The following is a 17,993-nucleotide window of genomic DNA, read 5'->3' as shown; positions in this document are numbered from 1 at the left end:
ATTCCAGAATTGATTCCTCTTTTTTTTTGCCTTGGCGGTGAACGTGTGGCCTCTCGTGGCCGGAGTGTTTGTGTGAACCACCTGCGGCCCTGCTGTCCGTCTACTGCTGGACGGGGTCCTGGGGTAAAAAGGTGGCGAGCGGTAAACAAGGGAGCATAGGGGTGCAGTGCAACAATGGATGTTTCTGCAGTGCCCTCTGCTGCTCCCCTCGCAGCGCCGCGGCCCACAGCTGCCAGGTCGGGCACAGCGGCCTCGCCTTCCAAGGAGCACTGTCCAGGCCCCGACCCACTTCGCTTATGAGATGTGATGAGATTGGTCTTAATTTGGGTGGTTTTCTAACAGTAAAACGCAACATTCGACAATCAAAAACGCCCGATTCTTACACGCACGGTTCCATAATACACGTACGAGGGCGTGAGGTTGAACGCTAAGTGATGAATCTGTCTTGCTGTGTGCGCCCACTCTTCTGCACCTAAGCTGTGCTTGCTTCACAATGGTTGGTGCTTCATTGTAGTTTATGTATTGAGATTTTTAGAGTTAGATGTTGACAGTCTATAAACACAAGACGCATTTATATCTGATATTTCTGTGGGATTATTAACCGTGTAAAAAATATGGTTGAGAAAAATATATTATTATCGTGGTAAATATTGACACAAACAGAAAGCTGGCTATAAAAAAATAACATTGACTGGGTTGAAAGAGCAAATTATGTGTAGCGTTGGGAATGTGATGGCGTTGGGAACGTGATGGCGTTGGGAACGTGATGGTTTAGGAACATGGTGGTTTGCGAATGTGGTGGTTTTCAATAAAAAAAAATGATCCGTGCAGCGATTGCGTTGAGGCCTGCGCTGGATGTTGCAGCGAGAGCTTGCAGGTCGTTTAACTTGAGTCACCTGCTGCTGCTGCTGCTGCTGCTGATGCTGCTGCTGATGCTGCTGCTGATGCTGCTGCTGCTTGAACCGTATCGCAGAACTGCACAACCTGAGTGGCCTGCTGAAAAATGAGGCATTAAACTAATAACATTACAAAAAAACCAGCTGCTCGAATGTTGGCAAAACTGGCTACAAAAAACCATGTGGCTGTACGTTATCGTGCAATTAGACACATTGTAAGTTGTGCAACTATTTCCATAGCTATTAGCTGCAACAAACGGTGGGGATGAATACAATGGTGCCAGCCACATACGGAAGCAGCGCAGAGCAGTGGAGCACCCCCATCAACAGCCCCCCCCCCTCCAGGCCCCTGCAAGCAATGCTCATCTCTCATCAAATGTTGCATATATATATATATATACTTTAGTTTGTTTTTATTTATTATTCTGCTTATTTACCGAATAAAGCCTCACTGAGTCTCAAGACACTTTTTCAGGAGGGTCCTGCCAAGTGTTTTCAGTGGGAGTGGTGTTGCTGCTGCGTGTAATACCAGTTAAGTCGTTTTCAGATAATTAGTCAGCATTGAGATGCTTGCTCGATACAAGTGACATCGTACATTCCTCTATGGGAGGAATCCAAAGAACCCGGAGAAAACCCATGCAGAACGGGGGGAGAGAACGCACAAACTCCACGCAGAAAGGCATCCGAGTCAGGAATCGAACCCAGGGGCTCCTTGCTGCGAGGCACGAGTGTGTAACCACTGTGCCTCCCTGCCACCTTTGCAGTGTGACTGCTCGTGCGTGATGCGGCGATCTAAGCTCTGCCCTGCAGCACAGCCCAGATTGAGTCACACTGCAGGCAGCCATCTCCAGACAAAGCCAAGCAGCCAGCAGCCTGGCTGCACGCATGCCCAGTGCTTCCTGGGCAGAGCACGCGAACTCGGTGTCATCGTGTCTCTCCGTTTTTCTTATTTCTTCACACGCTGCTTCTCGCAGTATCCCCACGTTCTCCCTAATGACTCTGGGAGATTACACACGGGGAGGAGGGTGTTTTGCCGTGCAGAAGATAAACAATGGCTTTTCATGCGCACCTCCCTGTATCTCTCTCTCTCTTCTCATATTTGTTTCTCCGCTTGCATTTTTATCTCCCGTGACTGTGGGCTCATTCTATCTGGTGTCTACTCCCGCTGTTTGAAGTGTTATCAATGGCTGTGTCTACTGTAATGGCATTTATTATGAAAACAGAATATTGTTCCTTTTATGGACATTTATATTTGATGAAAACTGTGAATACAAAATATATATTGTGCTTTCAAATCCCGTTATGTCAAATTCCCTGACTGAAGTGCAAAGTTACATATTTTGGATAATTCATTGTTATCTTTACTTTTGAATCGAATGTCTTGCTTCACAAGAAAATGTGATACGTGGTATTGCTTTGGAATGTTAGTCCACACATTGGCCTGGGAAACCAAAAGAGGCACCTTGGCTGCCTTTCTCTGCATGCTGCAGCGCTGCTTTTAGTCGAGTCTGGGTAATTCACTGACAATATAATGATGATTTGTGTCAGCGTCGCGCTTCTAATTTTCCCATCGTTGCACTAAAACTGTAATTAAGTGACTTTGTTCCTCGAGGTGTGCGGGTGACTCAGGGGTCAGGGCACCGAGCCATCACCACCGAGCTCCTGGCTCCGGATCTGGGTTTCAGCCGGTGATGACACCAGGTTCTCTCGTGTAGCGAGTTCAGGGTCTCAGCCTGGCGCATCAATGACACCTTTACAAAATTTATTACATTGGGATTTTCATTTAATTTGGAAAGGTTACAATTCTGAGAATTAAACATTTTGGTTTGAATGCCATACGGCGAACAATTCTCTGTAGTAGGGTTTTGTGGGAAGTGTACCCTCTCTTTAAGGGGTCTCAGAAGTAGTTGTGGGATATCTATCACCTTCCGCTCTCGAGCACGGGGTGATGCACTGCTCTGCGAGCGTTCAGAATGGAAACGTCTCGTGACGTGATGCAGATTCTACATTTTATAACTCGACTGATGTTTTTCTCGAGTGACTTGTAACCCAAAGGATGGCCCATCTTTAGCCCTTCCACTGCCTGTTGCATGTTGTCGAGGATCATGGTTTGAATCAGGCTGGCCACCCTGGTTATTACTGCAGGTATATGAACCATAAATATGCACCGTCTACTTTGCAATTGATGTTGAAGATCCTTCGAAATTAGTAGGCTGTTGTGTGCCAGCGTCAGGGTAAAAATTTGCCAAATTACGGAATGACCCACGAATTACTCAATTTGTATTTCGCATATAGCAACGATCGCCCCCTACTGGCAGACCAATGTCCACTCGGAGGCCGGCACAGAGTCACCTTGTGCCAGCACGGGGACAGCTGTTCCGGCCGGGGCAGGCGGGGGGGTGGCATTTGAGCGCGTGAGATGGTTTGCGATGCGACGTGTCACGATCTGCTGAAGTGGCGCCGTACGAGCGAGAGCGTCGTAGCTCTTCCGTTGACGGGGCGCGTCGGTGCCCACTGTACGGTGCCCACTGTACGGCGCAGGCGAGCACGCGAGCACCTGGTACCTGGACCTGAAGAACGGCGCCGGAGCCGCGGGCCACGGGCCGTCCCCCGACAAGGCCGACGTCATCATGAGCCTGGACAGCGGCGACTTCGTCAGCATGTTCGCAGGTACCGCACGGCGGACCCACAGCACCACGGGCAAAGGCGCAGCCCCGTCACGTCCAGCGGAAGGGCCTCCGCTCGAGGATGCTCGAGTAAACCCCTCTTGGGAGTGTTTGGCCTACTCCTCCACACTGCTGTTAATAACAGTACAACCATTTGCAACGTGCGCAAATTTCACAAAGCGGACGAATCGTTGTTCGGTCGCGAACTCGGAGGCGTCTGGGAAGAGGTGGGTGTACCCCCACGCTCTACTTCGCCGCGATACCTGCCCACATACATTGCTCGGTCGACAGAAGCAGCGGGGGGGGGGGGGGTTGGGAGAGATTTCAGAAACTTTCACCGTTGATTCAACTGCGGCGCCAGGAGATGGGATCGTACCGGCGACCTCTGTGTTTGGAGTCCGTTGCGATGCCCATTGCACTGCGGGCAGCATCACGTCGGATGTGGCTTGTGCTCACACATTCAAAAATGTAAACCATTCGAGCAGAACCAAGTGAAGAGTAATATCTTAACGGCCTAATGAGTGTAATTGTGTTTGGCGTGCGAGCTTGCGTTGACCGCCAGGCTCCCGATTCGTCGGTGCGCAGCGTTGAACGTGCGCCTGCGCCGGGTCGTGTCGTCCGGATGGTGCGGTAGCTGCTTAGTTGAATTTAAAACAGTTGGCTTCTTCAACGAGCGTAACGTTAGCTTTCCATTTTCCGCTCGATGTGTTTTGGTCGCTGGCCAGCGCCTGCCTGCTTCGCGTTGATCGTAATAAGAGTGGTAAAATCCCTTTTAGGAAGTGTTGCACTGACAATGTTGCGACGATTAAGGTGGTTTTATGTAACTGCTAAATTCCTAATTTGAAGGCCAATATTCAATGATAGTAATTAGATTACATATTCTTTGGTTGTTTTGGTAAAGTCACGTAGTTAGAAATAAAATAAAACAAATCACGACGTTTCGATCGCTTGTGTTGCGATCGAAACGTCGTGATTAATTTTATTTTATTCTACCTTCGTGACTTTACCGAAAGAACCAAAAAGTATGGATTCCTGCAGTCACCAGAGCTTCAAATCAAGATAGATTACATTTAGCAAGGTCAATTAAATGAAATACTTCATTCAAATAAGTGGTGAAGGTATATATTTGGAGGATATGGCAGTGGAATAATTATTTATATTATTCACTCGGCATATATTTTATACAAGTTCCTTCATGTGAATTATCACACTTTTAATCTTAAATATATTTCTCCACACAGGCATAACAACTACTTTACAATGTTGATTGTTTTGTACGCTTTGTAGATTATTTAATTCTTGTTCGGGATGGTTAATCCAGAGGACCCCAGTTCGATTCCCTCTCCTGGTGCGGCAGTCAAAACAACGGTGCAGGTTTATGAAATCCCCCAAGTGGAGCTCTTTAAAGCCCTCCGTAGTAGAGACCCTTCTGCCAGCAGTGGTGTGAGCGAGAAGTTGCAGGGCTGCAGCTCTACCGAGTTCAAGAGTGTAATTTCCATATGAGCAGAGAAATAATAATACTAAAATAACCTACATGCACTGTTGAATTATGTGGTGTGATGCTCTGTTGCAGGTAAGATAAAGCCCACCATGGCCTTCATGTCTGGAAAGCTCAAGATCAAGGGAGACATGGGCATGGCGCTCAAGCTCGAGAAACTTATGTCTCAGATGAAATCCAAACTGTAGGCACCGAGCGTGCTGCGAGAGCCATCCGCTGTGCATGGAACCAGCGCTTTGTGGTTTCCGAAAGAGCCTCAGGAGGTAACGTCGACGCGGCAAAGGGGCAATTCAAATGATGCGGACGTAAAATGACATGACACCTTATCATCTTACACATGAAGGCCATCGTGTCTGTTGACTCCTGAGATTGTCTTTGTAAGCGTTCTTTTACTTTTCACTTGTTTGACAAAGGAATACCAGCTCCTGGCAGTGCTGTGTTGATGGAAAGTGGTATTGCTTGGCAGTTTATGCCTGTGGTGAGCATCGGAATTGCGTGCTTAGTCTGCTTAGTCTGCCTCGTGTGGCCTCCGGCCACCCGCTCTGTTGCGTGCGGCTGTCCCAGGTGCGCGGATCATTGTTAATTATCACCCTGTTCTACATGCTCCACATATCAATCAGCCGTGCCTTACTGCAACCACTACGCTAGTCTGTTATAGCCGATGTGCTGCTCCTGCTAGCGCGAAACGTGTCTACACATTTTTCCCCATTTGTAATTCGTTATCTGTCAGCTCGGTTATAATCACGACACACGCTCACATCAATTCACTGCTTTTAAATGAATTTAGCTTTTAGCAATGTGTCCTTTTGTGCTTACGTACATTTTAAGACGTGCAGCCCATGTGAAAACGCATTGGGTTTGATGAATAACATGATTTGTGCTGCAAATGTATAACGATGGGTTTGGGTGAATATTGATGTCGTTTGGCTGCTGGGTGAGAACATGCAAATGTAAACAACACCAAGCAGAATGTGGAATGTTCTATAACAACAACAAAAATGGTTGTTGGTAAATGTATTCAGCGGGGACTGAAACACATTGATTTTTATTACGTTATGTAGTAGCAATTACTGTGGAAGTACTGCGTCTAATAAAACACCTAAACCCCAGTTGAGCCTGCGTGGTTGAGCCATGCGTCTTGCGCAGCAAGAGCACGCAGCTTGCTGCGCTGCCGCCGCGTCTCCAGATATACTTGGCGGCAGCGAACAAAATAGGATAATACGTGACTGCCTCACCAACGCTCAACGCAAGCACAAATTACAAGATGCACCGTCTCCGCCGTTGAGCGTGCGGGGGGGGGGGGGGGGCGCATCCTCGCGTAGTCTCGAGCTATTTTGAGAAGACCGCGCATCACAATCCCGCACCGACGACGCCCGGCCAGGGTTGCGATTTCCGCATGGAAAATGCGGAAGGAGGGTTCAAAATTTCCCGCATTTTTGCTAAAGTCAACCGCAAACGGTGGAAAGACTACTCCTATGACCGCGCGCTTTTAACAACACGTTAATGCGTTCTATTGGAAAGGATACATGCAAGGCCCAGCATCACGTAGGGCTTTGAGTTACTGATTGGAATGAATATATGATTTCCGCATTTCCGCACAAGAACCACATACTTTATTCAAATGCGGAGCCGTGATTACGAGCACATGTACTTTCACTTCTTCGCATTCTTCCAGCGCTTCATGTCGTCTTCGGCGTGAAAGATGCTGAGTTTTGGCTTGTCGCGGGCGCAAACTATAAGCGCGTTAAACTGCTTGCACGAGAGGAGCAACCACTCCTCGGGCTTGATGTTGTTTTGCAGAGAGAAAGCCCTCTCACAGCCGACCGACCTGTGCGCCAAAGTTTTAATCGTTAGCAGTAAAGTGTATATATTCGCAGGAGGTATAAAGTAGCTACGACAGAGGCAAATGAGCGTACGCTGGACGAGGATATTACCTGAGCGGAAACGCGTGTGTATCTGAGCGTATCGAAAACAGCGTGGGTATCTGAGCGCTTGGCCAAAATTACCAGTGGATTTCCCAACGCGCTGCAATCTGAGCGACGATGAATAGTTTTGCATATCGACAGAATATGAATAAAGAAAATGCTACAGTTTTTTGTTTTTCCTTTGTCGCTACGAGTACTGCGAGGGCTCCGAATGGCAGACGCTAGGAGACATCATGGGGCTGGGCAAAAGGGCCTGAGCACAGCGCCGGGGGTTGCGTCGATCCGGAAAGATGCAACCGTAGGGATTCCTATCGGCGACAAACATGTCAACGGTGGCGTCGTGTACTTGTGGCAAGTGTGCTTCATCGACGGCATCGACAAGTACTTCGACGCACAAGAGCTCGCGGCTCTCATTGATTTTTTCACAGTTCGTGCGCACCAACAACGCTGTCTGAATGCAGGAATCCATAGTTCATATATACATATCGTTTTTTCCAGAAGTCAGCAGAGCCAAATGGGCATACGCAAGATATGTGCGCCAACCGCGCGAGTACGGCACCGAGAAAGGCGGGAATCGAAGTCACGATTTGCGGAAGTCTTCACAGGAATCACCGCAAATTGCGGAAATTTGTGCGGAAGAGGGTCACAGAAACTACCGCAAAATGCGGTCGAAAACAGCATGTTTGCGGAAATTGGTACGGAAATCGCAACCCTGCGCCCGGCAAGCCCTAACGACGACGCCGATCACCCATCCAAAGAGTCGCCGGGCTCCATGCGACTTGGCTCGCGAGGTCCAGTGCGGTCGTGCTGTCGGCCACGCTCGATGGGTCAGAGGCACAACCGTTCGGTGAAACGTCAAACTCCTGTTATCTTGAAACAAGACAGGGTTAACCACTGCTCTCTTTAGCTGTACTCTACATACATAATATGGGCTTCTTGGATTAGATCGCGTAAATATAAATGTGTCGTTAAACCCGCCACCACCCGACACAGCCAATTAGTAAGGTTTGTCACGTAAACAGAATGTGCCAAATGTATAAGGGTGGGTTTGGGTGAATTGTAAATATTGTGGATTTGCTCTCCAACACACCGGTGTGCTGTACTCTTGACGAATTGGCACGTTCTGTTTACGTGACAAACCTTACTAATTGGCTGTGTCGGGTGGTGGCGGGTTTAACGACACATTTATATTTACGCGATCTAACCCAAAAAACCTCTATGGATGATATTGGTCGCGAAATCCCACGTGTTAAACTGTACTCTACATGATGGAGTCTTCACCGTTTGTTTACTATAGCTTGACCGCATTATGTCGCGGACTTAAGGAAGGAAACCCGAAACGAATGTAGCTTATTCACGTCGTTTATTAATGTAGCTTATTTGGAAGTGAGTTTATCATGCATTCTGTTTAACAGCTGGTGCTTCAAACTGGGGAGGGAAACTTCGCTGGAATTATGTAATTACTCTGAAAACAAGGCAGTTTGCAAATTGCAGTAATGAGGCAAGTCTCAGTATTGGTAGCGATGCTCGTTACGTGCGGTGGTTATCTCTCGTCACTGACAACGCATCGAAAACAACGAAGAGTGAATGAGAGCAGTCTGAGACTCATTGATGAGACGCAACGGGGCGGCTCTCTCTCGCGCGCGCGCTCGTGGCATCGCGAGGGTGACCGGCGCCACTGGCAATCACATCGGGGCTTTCTTGCTGCACTGCCAAGAGATTTATCAGGCAAATTCGCATACCTCCTCTGAGGAGATGACTGCATCTAAGCATGAAACATACAATCTATGGAGGCCTCAACGTGAATTCGGAGTTGTTTAGCTGGTAGTTTATTTTAAGTGGGCCGCTGAGAGGATGTGTTGACAACACCGGCTATAATCATATCCGCAGCTGGCTACAGCCACACATTCACCACCCACCTCTCTCCCCGCTACGTTCTCTCACTTCTTGGTTAAATGTCGATGTTTATTTCTTTAAAGGACTGCCTTTATCACGTGCAGCAGACAAGGGAGCCCTGGAGAGAATTTGCGCAGATAGAATCCAGGCTACAGGGTCGGATCGAATAGAGGAACAATGTGGGCATTGTTAATAGTGAGGATGGTGAAGATGGTGAGGATGGTGAGGATGGTGAGGATGGTGAGAATGGTGACTGATGGTGAGGATGGTGAGAATGGTGAGAATGGTGAGGATGGTGAGGGTGGTGAAGATGGTGAGGATGGTGAGAATGGTGAGGATGGTGAGGGTGGTGAGGATGGTGAGGATGGTGACTGATGGTGAGAATGGTGAGGATGGTGAGGATGGTGAGAATGGTGACTGATGGTGAGGATGGTGAGAATGGTGAGAATGGTGAGGATGGTGAGGGTGGTGAGGATGGTGAGGATGGTGAGGATGGTGAGGATGGTGAGAATGGTGAGGATGGTGAGGGTGGTGAGGATGGTGAGAATGGTGAGAATGGTGAGGGTGGTGAGGATGGTGAGGATGGTGAGGGTGGTGAGGATGGTGAGGATGGTGAGGATGGTGAGAATGGTGAGAATGGTGAGGGTGGTGAGGGTGGTGAGGATGGTGAGGGTGGTGAGGATGGTGAGGATGGTGATGGTGGTGATGGTGACTGATGGTGAGGATGGTGACTGATGGTGAGGGTGGTGAGGATGGTGAGGATGGGGAGGATGGTGAGGATGGTGAGGGTGGTGAGGGTGGTGAGGATGGTGATGGTGACTGATGGTGAGGATGGGGACTGATGGTGAGGATGGTGAGGGTGGTGAGAATGGTGAGGGTGGTGAGGATGGTGAGAATGGTGAGAATGGTGAGGATGGTGAGGATGGTGAGGATGGTGAGGATGGTGAGAATGGTGAGGGTGGTGAGGATGGTGAGAATGGTGAGGATGGTGAGAATGGTGAGAATGGTGAGGATGGTGAGGATGGTGAGGATGGTGACTGATGGTGAGGATGGTGAGGGTGGTGAGGATGGTGAGAATGGTGAGGATGGTGAGGATGGTGAGAATGGTGAGGATGGTGAGGATGGTGAGGATGGTGAGGATGGTGAGAATGGTGAGGGTGGTGAGAATGGTGAGGGTGGTGAGGATGGTGAGGATGGTGAGAATGGTGAGGGTGGTGAGGATGGTGAGAATGGTGAGGATGGTGAGGATGGTGAGGATGGTGAGAATGGTGAGGGTGGTGAGGATGGTGAGAATGGTGAGGGTGGTGAGGATGGTGAGGATGGTGACTGATGGTGAGGATGGTGAGAATGGTGAGGGTGGTGAGGATGGTGAGGATGGTGACTGATGGTGAGGATGGTGAGGATGGTGACTGATGGTGAGGATGGTGAGGGTGGTGAGGATGGTGAGGATGGTGAGGATGGTGACTGATGGTGAGGATGGTGAGGATGGTGACTGATGGTGAGGATGGTGAGGGTGGTGAGGATGGTGAGAATGGTGAGGATGGTGAGGATGGTGAGAATGGTGAGGATGGTGAGGATGGTGAGGATGGTGAGGATGGTGAGAATGGTGAGGGTGGTGAGAATGGTGAGGGTGGTGAGGATGGTGAGGATGGTGAGAATGGTGAGGGTGGTGAGGATGGTGAGAATGGTGAGGATGGTGAGGATGGTGAGGATGGTGAGAATGGTGAGGGTGGTGAGGATGGTGAGAATGGTGAGGGTGGTGAGGATGGTGAGGATGGTGACTGATGGTGAGGATGGTGAGAATGGTGAGGGTGGTGAGGATGGTGAGGATGGTGACTGATGGTGAGGATGGTGAGGATGGTGACGGATGGTGAGGATGGTGAGGGTGGTGAGGATGGTGAGGGTGGTGAGGATGGTGACTGATGGTGAGGATGGTGAGGATGGTGACTGATGGTGAGGATGGTGAGGATGGTGACGGATGGTGAGGATGGTGACTGATGGTGAGGATGGTGAGGGTGGTGAGGATGGTGAGGATGGTGAGGATGGTGAGGATGGTGAGAATGGTGAGGATGGTGAGGGTGGTGAGGATGGTGAGAATGGTGAGGATGGTGAGGGTGGTGAGGATGGTGAGGATGGTGAGGGTGGTGAGGATGGTGAGGATGGTGAGGATGGTGAGAATGGTGAGAATGGTGAGGGTGGTGAGGATGGTGAGGGTGGTGAGGATGGTGAGGATGGTGATGGTGGTGATGGTGACTGATGGTGAGGATGGTGACTGATGGTGAGGGTGGTGAGGGTGGTGAGGATGGTGAGGATGGTGAGGATGGTGAGGGTGGTGAGGGTGGTGAGGATGGTGATGGTGACTGATGGTGAGGATGGTGACTGATGGTGAGGATGGTGAGGGTGGTGAGAATGGTGAGGGTGGTGAGGATGGTGAGAATGGTGAGAATGGTGAGGATGGTGAGGATGGTGAGGATGGTGAGGATGGTGAGAATGGTGAGGGTGGTGAGGATGGTGAGAATGGTGAGGATGGTGAGAATGGTGAGAATGGTGAGGATGGTGAGGATGGTGAGGATGGTGACTGATGGTGAGGATGGTGAGGGTGGTGAGGATGGTGAGAATGGTGAGGATGGTGAGGATGGTGAGAATGGTGAGGATGGTGAGGATGGTGAGGATGGTGAGGATGGTGATAATGGTGAGGGTGGTGAGAATGGTGAGGGTGGTGAGGATGGTGAGGATGGTGAGAATGGTGAGGGTGGTGAGGATGGTGAGAATGGTGAGGATGGTGAGGATGGTGAGGATGGTGAGAATGGTGAGGGTGGTGAGGATGGTGAGAATGGTGAGGGTGGTGAGGATGGTGAGGATGGTGACTGATGGTGAGGATGGTGAGAATGGTGAGGGTGGTGAGGATGGTGAGGATGGTGACTGATGGTGAGGATGGTGAGGATGGTGACTGATGGTGAGGATGGTGAGGGTGGTGAGGATGGTGAGGATGGTGAGGATGGTGACTGATGGTGAGGATGGTGAGGATGGTGACTGATGGTGAGGATGGTGAGGGTGGTGAGGATGGTGAGAATGGTGAGGATGGTGAGGATGGTGAGAATGGTGAGGATGGTGAGGATGGTGAGGATGGTGAGGATGGTGAGAATGGTGAGGGTGGTGAGAATGGTGAGGGTGGTGAGGATGGTGAGGATGGTGAGAATGGTGAGGGTGGTGAGGATGGTGAGAATGGTGAGGATGGTGAGGATGGTGAGGATGGTGAGAATGGTGAGGGTGGTGAGGATGGTGAGAATGGTGAGGGTGGTGAGGATGGTGAGGATGGTGACTGATGGTGAGGATGGTGAGAATGGTGAGGGTGGTGAGGATGGTGAGGATGGTGACTGATGGTGAGGATGGTGAGGATGGTGACTGATGGTGAGGATGGTGAGGGTGGTGAGGATGGTGAGGATGGTGAGGATGGTGACTGATGGTGAGGATGGTGAGGATGGTGACTGATGGTGAGGATGGTGAGGATGGTGACGGATGGTGAGGATGGTGACTGATGGTGAGGATGGTGAGGGTGGTGAGGATGGTGAGGATGGTGAGGGTGGTGACGGATGGTGAGGGATGGTGACTGATGGTGAGGATGGTGAGGATGGTGAGGATGGTGAGGATGGTGACTGATGGTGAGGATGGTGAGGATGGTGACGGATGGTGAGGATGGTGAGGATGGTGAGGATGGTGACTGATGGTGAGGATGGTGAGGATGGTGACGGATGGTGAGGATGGTGACTGATGGTGAGGATGGTGAGGGTGGTGAGGATGGTGAGGATGGTGAGGGTGGTGACGGATGGTGAGGGATGGTGACTGATGGTGAGGATGGTGAGGATGGTGAGGATGGTGAGGATGGTGAGGGTGGTGAGGGTGGTGAGGATGGTGACTGATGGTGAGGATGGTGAGGATGGTGAGGATGGTGAGGATGGTGAGGATGGTGAGGATGGTGACGGATGGTGAGGATGGTGACTGATGGTGAGGATGGTGAGGGTGGTGAGGGTGGTGAGGGTGGTGAGGGTGGTGAGGATGGTGACTGAGGGTGAGGGTGGTGAGGGTGGTGAGGATGGTGAGGATGGTGAGGGTGGTGAGGATGGTGAGGATGGTGAGGATGGTGAGGATGGTGACGGATGGTGAGGATGGTGACTGATGGTGAGGATGGTGAGGGTGGTGAGGATGGTGAGGATGGTGACGGATGGTGAGGATGGTGACTGATGGTGAGGATGGTGAGGGTGGTGAGGATGGTGAGGATGGTGAGGGTGGTGAGGGTGGTGAGGGTGGTGAGGGTGGTGAGGATGGTGAGGATGGTGAGGGACCTACAATGTGCACAGAGAAGGCATCGCCCTTTGAGTCGTGGACCCGAGAGACGTGCCTGCTGCTGTATTTGACGTTTCAAGCGGTCTGTGGATGCCCACGTCCATTCATTGTTTATCTAGAATTGTTCTTACCTTGTTTGCTACATGTCCAATTTAAACGGAACGTCGACTCGAGGCGTGTGTCGGAGTTTCGCCTGCGGGGAGTTCGAGTGTCGTGGTTCGAGTTGGGCTGCGCTACGAACCCGGCGACCCGGGTTCGATTGCAGCTCGCGGCCAACACCAGTCACGATTATCTGAACCGGTCCCGGGCCTCCGCTCGGTCGACTCAGCCTCAAATGAGTGCTTGGTGGGATGTGTAAACATCCCCACTGGGGAGACAAAGGCGGTCGAGTGCATTGCTGCCAACTCGCCCCTCGTGTGCCGTGCCGATCTTTATCGATGCTCGCTAACAGCGCTTGCCCCAACAGTCTGTAGGTGTGTTGGGCCTTCTGTGAGCGCCAGCTGTGGCCAGAGTCGGGAGCTCCGTCGGCGTCCCGAGCCCCGAGTCCCGGCGGGGTCGAGGGCCTCGAGTCGCCACGTGCCCGTGAGTGATCCTGTGCTCAACGTGACCCGCACGAAAGTGCGTCGTCTGTTTGCGGTGATGATCATTACCACGGGATCTCGCGTGCGGTTTGCATGGCCGTGCGTTATCACAGGGGTCAATCAAGGGTCAAAGATAGCAGCAAGGGTGCCCTATCGCAGCGAGTCGTGAACGCTGCGGCTCCACACCGCGACTCGAGCAGAGGGCGAGCGGCATGGAAGGAAGAGTTTTGTTCTCCTGTTAGCAGCGTAAAGACAGCAGCCACAACCACTGACGTGGGGGGGTTCGTTTTGCGTGGAGCCCGAGTCCTCCCCGCTCGGCGCATCATCTGCAGGGAGCGCGCGAGAGAAGGAGAGAGGGGGGGGGGGCTCTGTGCTGGGGGGGGGGGGGGGCTCTGTGCTGGCAGGCCGAGGAGCGGCTGCAGAGAATGCCGAGTCGGTGTGGCATTTACTCAACATTCGCTGTGTAAATGGCTCAGCACAAAAGTGAAACATAATTAAAATCACACTTTTTTACCCCCCAGAAGAGAGCGGCGATAAAAAGCGGCGTGCCCAGCGAGTGACGAAATTCTGCATCGAGAGAAGCGCACGTGGCCATGGCGGTGGTGGCGGCGGTGGCCGTGGCAGACAGAGGCGCGCCGTGCAGTCGCTCTGCTCCCACGAGCCAACGGGTCTCGTTGGGTGTCTGCTACATTTTCAGTTTCCTGTATGAGGTGTCGCCCTGTGAGCCATGTGGCTCTTGACTCGGGTGCAACCGCAACTAACAACACGTGAACAAAGAACATCTTAAAGTGACTACGCGCAACAGAAAAATCCAGGAAAAAACAGCAAAAGTCTTCCAGAAAAAAGCACCGTATATCAACGATGTGTGCAGAAACCCCAGTGGGATGCAAGTCAAACAATAACAACTATAAGACAATTTAGATAAAAGTGATCAGGCTAACTGTGTACTTCAATAAACAAACATGGCTAAACCATACGTTTTCGAAATCACCAAAATAAAGCTATAAAAACAATGTCACATTCGGGATAAGATGCGCAAAGTCCACTCTCCACTTGGTCACGGACAAGGGGAGTCGTCGGCCCAGCAGCCACGGGGCTCCTGGCTCCGGGTTCCACGGCTCGGCCCTCGGCGTGAGGGTGAAGGTCGTCGTCGTCGTCGCTGCTGATCGAAGGACACGTTGTTCGATTAAACAAAAAGACGCCACACGGTAATGTCTGTCCCTGCAACAACAGCTGTGTTAGAATGTTTGCTATTTTATGATGACTGTCTTTTATTTCCTTCGGGAATGTAGCATTGCATTTGGATATTTGCATTGCACTATTATGTAAATGGTTGGTTTACAAAAAACACTTAAACATCGAAAAAATACCGATGTTTTCGCGTAAAAAAGATATCAGTAGGTCGATTGAATCCACGTTTTTTTCCTTTGATCTCTCATCCCAAGTCCACTTCCAAATAAAGTTTGTGGTTAAAAGCGTCCCCACTGCGCCACCCGCAGCGGCTGTGCCCCTGCGTGGGTGTCGCCGCAGTGCATCATCCCGCAGCACGAGCGCCGAGTCTGCTCGCGCCCCGCGTGGTGCCGAGGCGGCGGCAGGGATCACCGCTCGCTGCTCACACGGCCAAACAACTTTGGTGGCAGCAGCCTGCATCTGTATTTATACTGGAGGAATCCGATGAGCTGTAAAGCTCCTTCTTCACAGATGTTAAGTTGTAGTTTTATTCAGCTGAGAGGGGAGCGTGCGTACAGGCCACGTGCGCTTGCGTCACAAGTTGCCATTTGCCTCCCAAGGCAATTGAAGGATGTGTTGCGTTTATCAGAGTTGTGCGTATATTAGGTTGGCTCACATCCAGCCTCCACGAATTCATTTGGTTGTTATGGAGGCATGCAGCGTGCATCGATTCTTCGACTAAATTAAATTGTTATGCCCATGATACGTGCATCGAACCGTGGCCGCCAGGGAATGGGACGCCGACCGACAGTACGGACGTCACGGAGGAGACGAAACCGTGGAATCGGCGCGCGTGCAGTGCTGGGTGCACGATTGCATCCCCAGATCGTGAAAAGTGGCAGAGACGACTTTGGGTGGGTGGGGGGGGGGTTATCCAGCAGTGGATCGACCAGGGTTGAGGATGGCATGCTTAGAATGAAGAGAATCATCCAAACGAGACGGCGAAGACGGAACATCATGGCGAGAGCTCGACGGGGCCACTGGGGGTAGGGGGGGGGTCAGCGTCGTGGTGCAACACTCCCCTGAGCCGTGCCTTCACTCGCCTCTTTCATTGGCTGAGCTTAGGTGAGTAATTGATTTAATTGGCTGAGTTTTGTGCTAGTGATTGATTGATTTAATTGGCTGAGCCTGCCTTAATAATTGTATTGATTTATTTGTTATAAGTGATCGTTTGATTGGCGTAATTTTACTGAGATTTATTTAATAATTTAATTGATTTAATTGATCGTGCTCCGTGTGAATGATTGATTTAATTGGCTAATTGCTGTCATACGTTTATTGATTGATTTAATTATCTTCGCTGGTTGAGTGGTCTATCTAACTGTCGATATATCTATCTCTTTATTTTGTACTTTGTCGGAAGTGAAGAGTGATTCGCTTTATGGAGGGGACTGGTCCCTGCCATGGGAATGTGCCGTGTCCACATCTGGTGGAGTGGAGAGACGCCCCGGCGCCAATTTTATATTTTTACTTTCACCGACGAAATATAAATTACCCAAAATCCAATAACGGTGCTTTAAAACGTTTGGATATATCAATGAAATGTCTCAGGAATATCCTAATTGATATATTTAGATTACACATACGCAGTGCCGGATTATCCTAGTAGCAAAAGTAGCTACACATGCTACGGGTCTCGAACTTTTAAGGGCCCCGCGCTAAATGCTTTCAAGCTCTCAATTCCGGTTTAGTGATTCTGCACTTGCTCTATTGCTATAGTACTATACCGCGTTCAACCTTTATGAACGACTGGGTGTATAGCAAATTAAAAAATACAATTACTTTACTATGCAAGTAAAAAATGTGTGTTTTAATATTTGTGTTTTTATTTATTTAGGGCCCCTTTATAACATATGCTACAGGCCCCGCACTAGCTTCATCTGGAAGCTATGCATTGACATTTGCCTCTGCGAGCTATCTTGGCTATGGGTTGATCGTCGCCGTTCTCGTCACTTTAACCCGAGTTGAGGAAATGTCCTCTGCGACTGCCAGCGTGTTTGTGTAATGGTGTTGCACATTCACACTGCGGATTCATGAGAACATACAGCAGCACCGTGACAAGTGCTGTTAACACGCCGAGAGCAAAGGACATTGTGTGGATCGCAATGCTGCTATGTTTACGGAGTGATTTGATTTGTTTTACTTTGTTGAACAAAATAGCAAAAGGTCAGTCACCATTTAGAGAAACTGCCGCGTGGTGTAATGGTTGACACACTAAGTCCACACATCTTGTAATGTGTGGTGGCTGGTCAGTATCGCACAAGGATATCATCACCAAGACGCTGTGTTTCTCAGATGAGTATGGTCTGCCAGTAGGCGGCGATGTCGCGGTTTTGTTTTAACAAAATACGTAACGTTGCGAGTACGACAAATGCGAACCGTGACGCCGGCACTCATTGGCCTCTACTCGTTTTAGGATAACGCCACAGAATCTGTAGCGTCCACTGAGGGTGAGATGGCGCGTCTCGTCTGGTTAATGCTCTACACCCGCACTATTAACTAGGGCGCCTGCTGGGCTTGAACCACCAATCTTTGCAACAAGAGAGAAGCGCTCAACGATGTCACCGCACAATGCGTTGTATCCCTGATGTCGTCTCCCCTTACTCGCTGTTCTGAACTGATATCGTCAGAACCCCTCTCGCCACTCTGACCATCAGCCACAGAGAGTTTGTTCCTGGCGTGGTCTTCTCCTTATTTATGACCTATCCAAATGTTGACCTCGGTTCCACACGTGAACCACCGGTACTGATGCCCCCTCTCTCTCTCTCTCGCACACTAACAACAAGATGATGATGATGATGATGTCGGCATCCTGTGCCCATTTTGCATCTCGCCGTGGCACCCCGACCGGGGTTGGAACTGAGTCCAGCGGGAGGCGTCGCGCCACGGAGAGGAACCGCCACGGCACCGCGGTTCATCCACCGCGCTCACCCATCAGCCTGCGTGTGATTGAACGT

The 17,993-nt window shown here is 50.5% G+C and overlaps 1 protein-coding gene across 1 annotated transcript in view; it reads left to right on the top strand.

Annotated features, from left to right (window-relative positions):
• HSDL2 (hydroxysteroid dehydrogenase like 2) overlaps window positions 1-6,169 on the top strand; it is a 53,011-nt gene extending 46,842 nt beyond the window's left edge. Inside the window, exons 10-11 of the mRNA XM_061567803.1 lie at window positions 3,438-3,566; window positions 5,136-6,169. Of these exons, the coding sequence (XP_061423787.1) occupies window positions 3,438-3,566; window positions 5,136-5,248 (242 nt within the window). The 3' untranslated portion in view covers window positions 5,249-6,169. The remainder of the gene's footprint in view (window positions 1-3,437; window positions 3,567-5,135) is intronic.
• Window positions 6,170-17,993: the final 11,824 nt, after the last annotated feature.

This window comes from Lethenteron reissneri, chromosome 39 (assembly GCF_015708825.2).
Source record: "Lethenteron reissneri isolate LAM-NWPU_2019-01 chromosome 39, ASM1570882v1, whole genome shotgun sequence".
Lineage (NCBI taxonomy): Eukaryota > Metazoa > Chordata > Hyperoartia > Petromyzontiformes > Petromyzontidae > Lethenteron > Lethenteron reissneri.
This window is presented reverse-complemented; position numbering and strand designations above follow the sequence as displayed.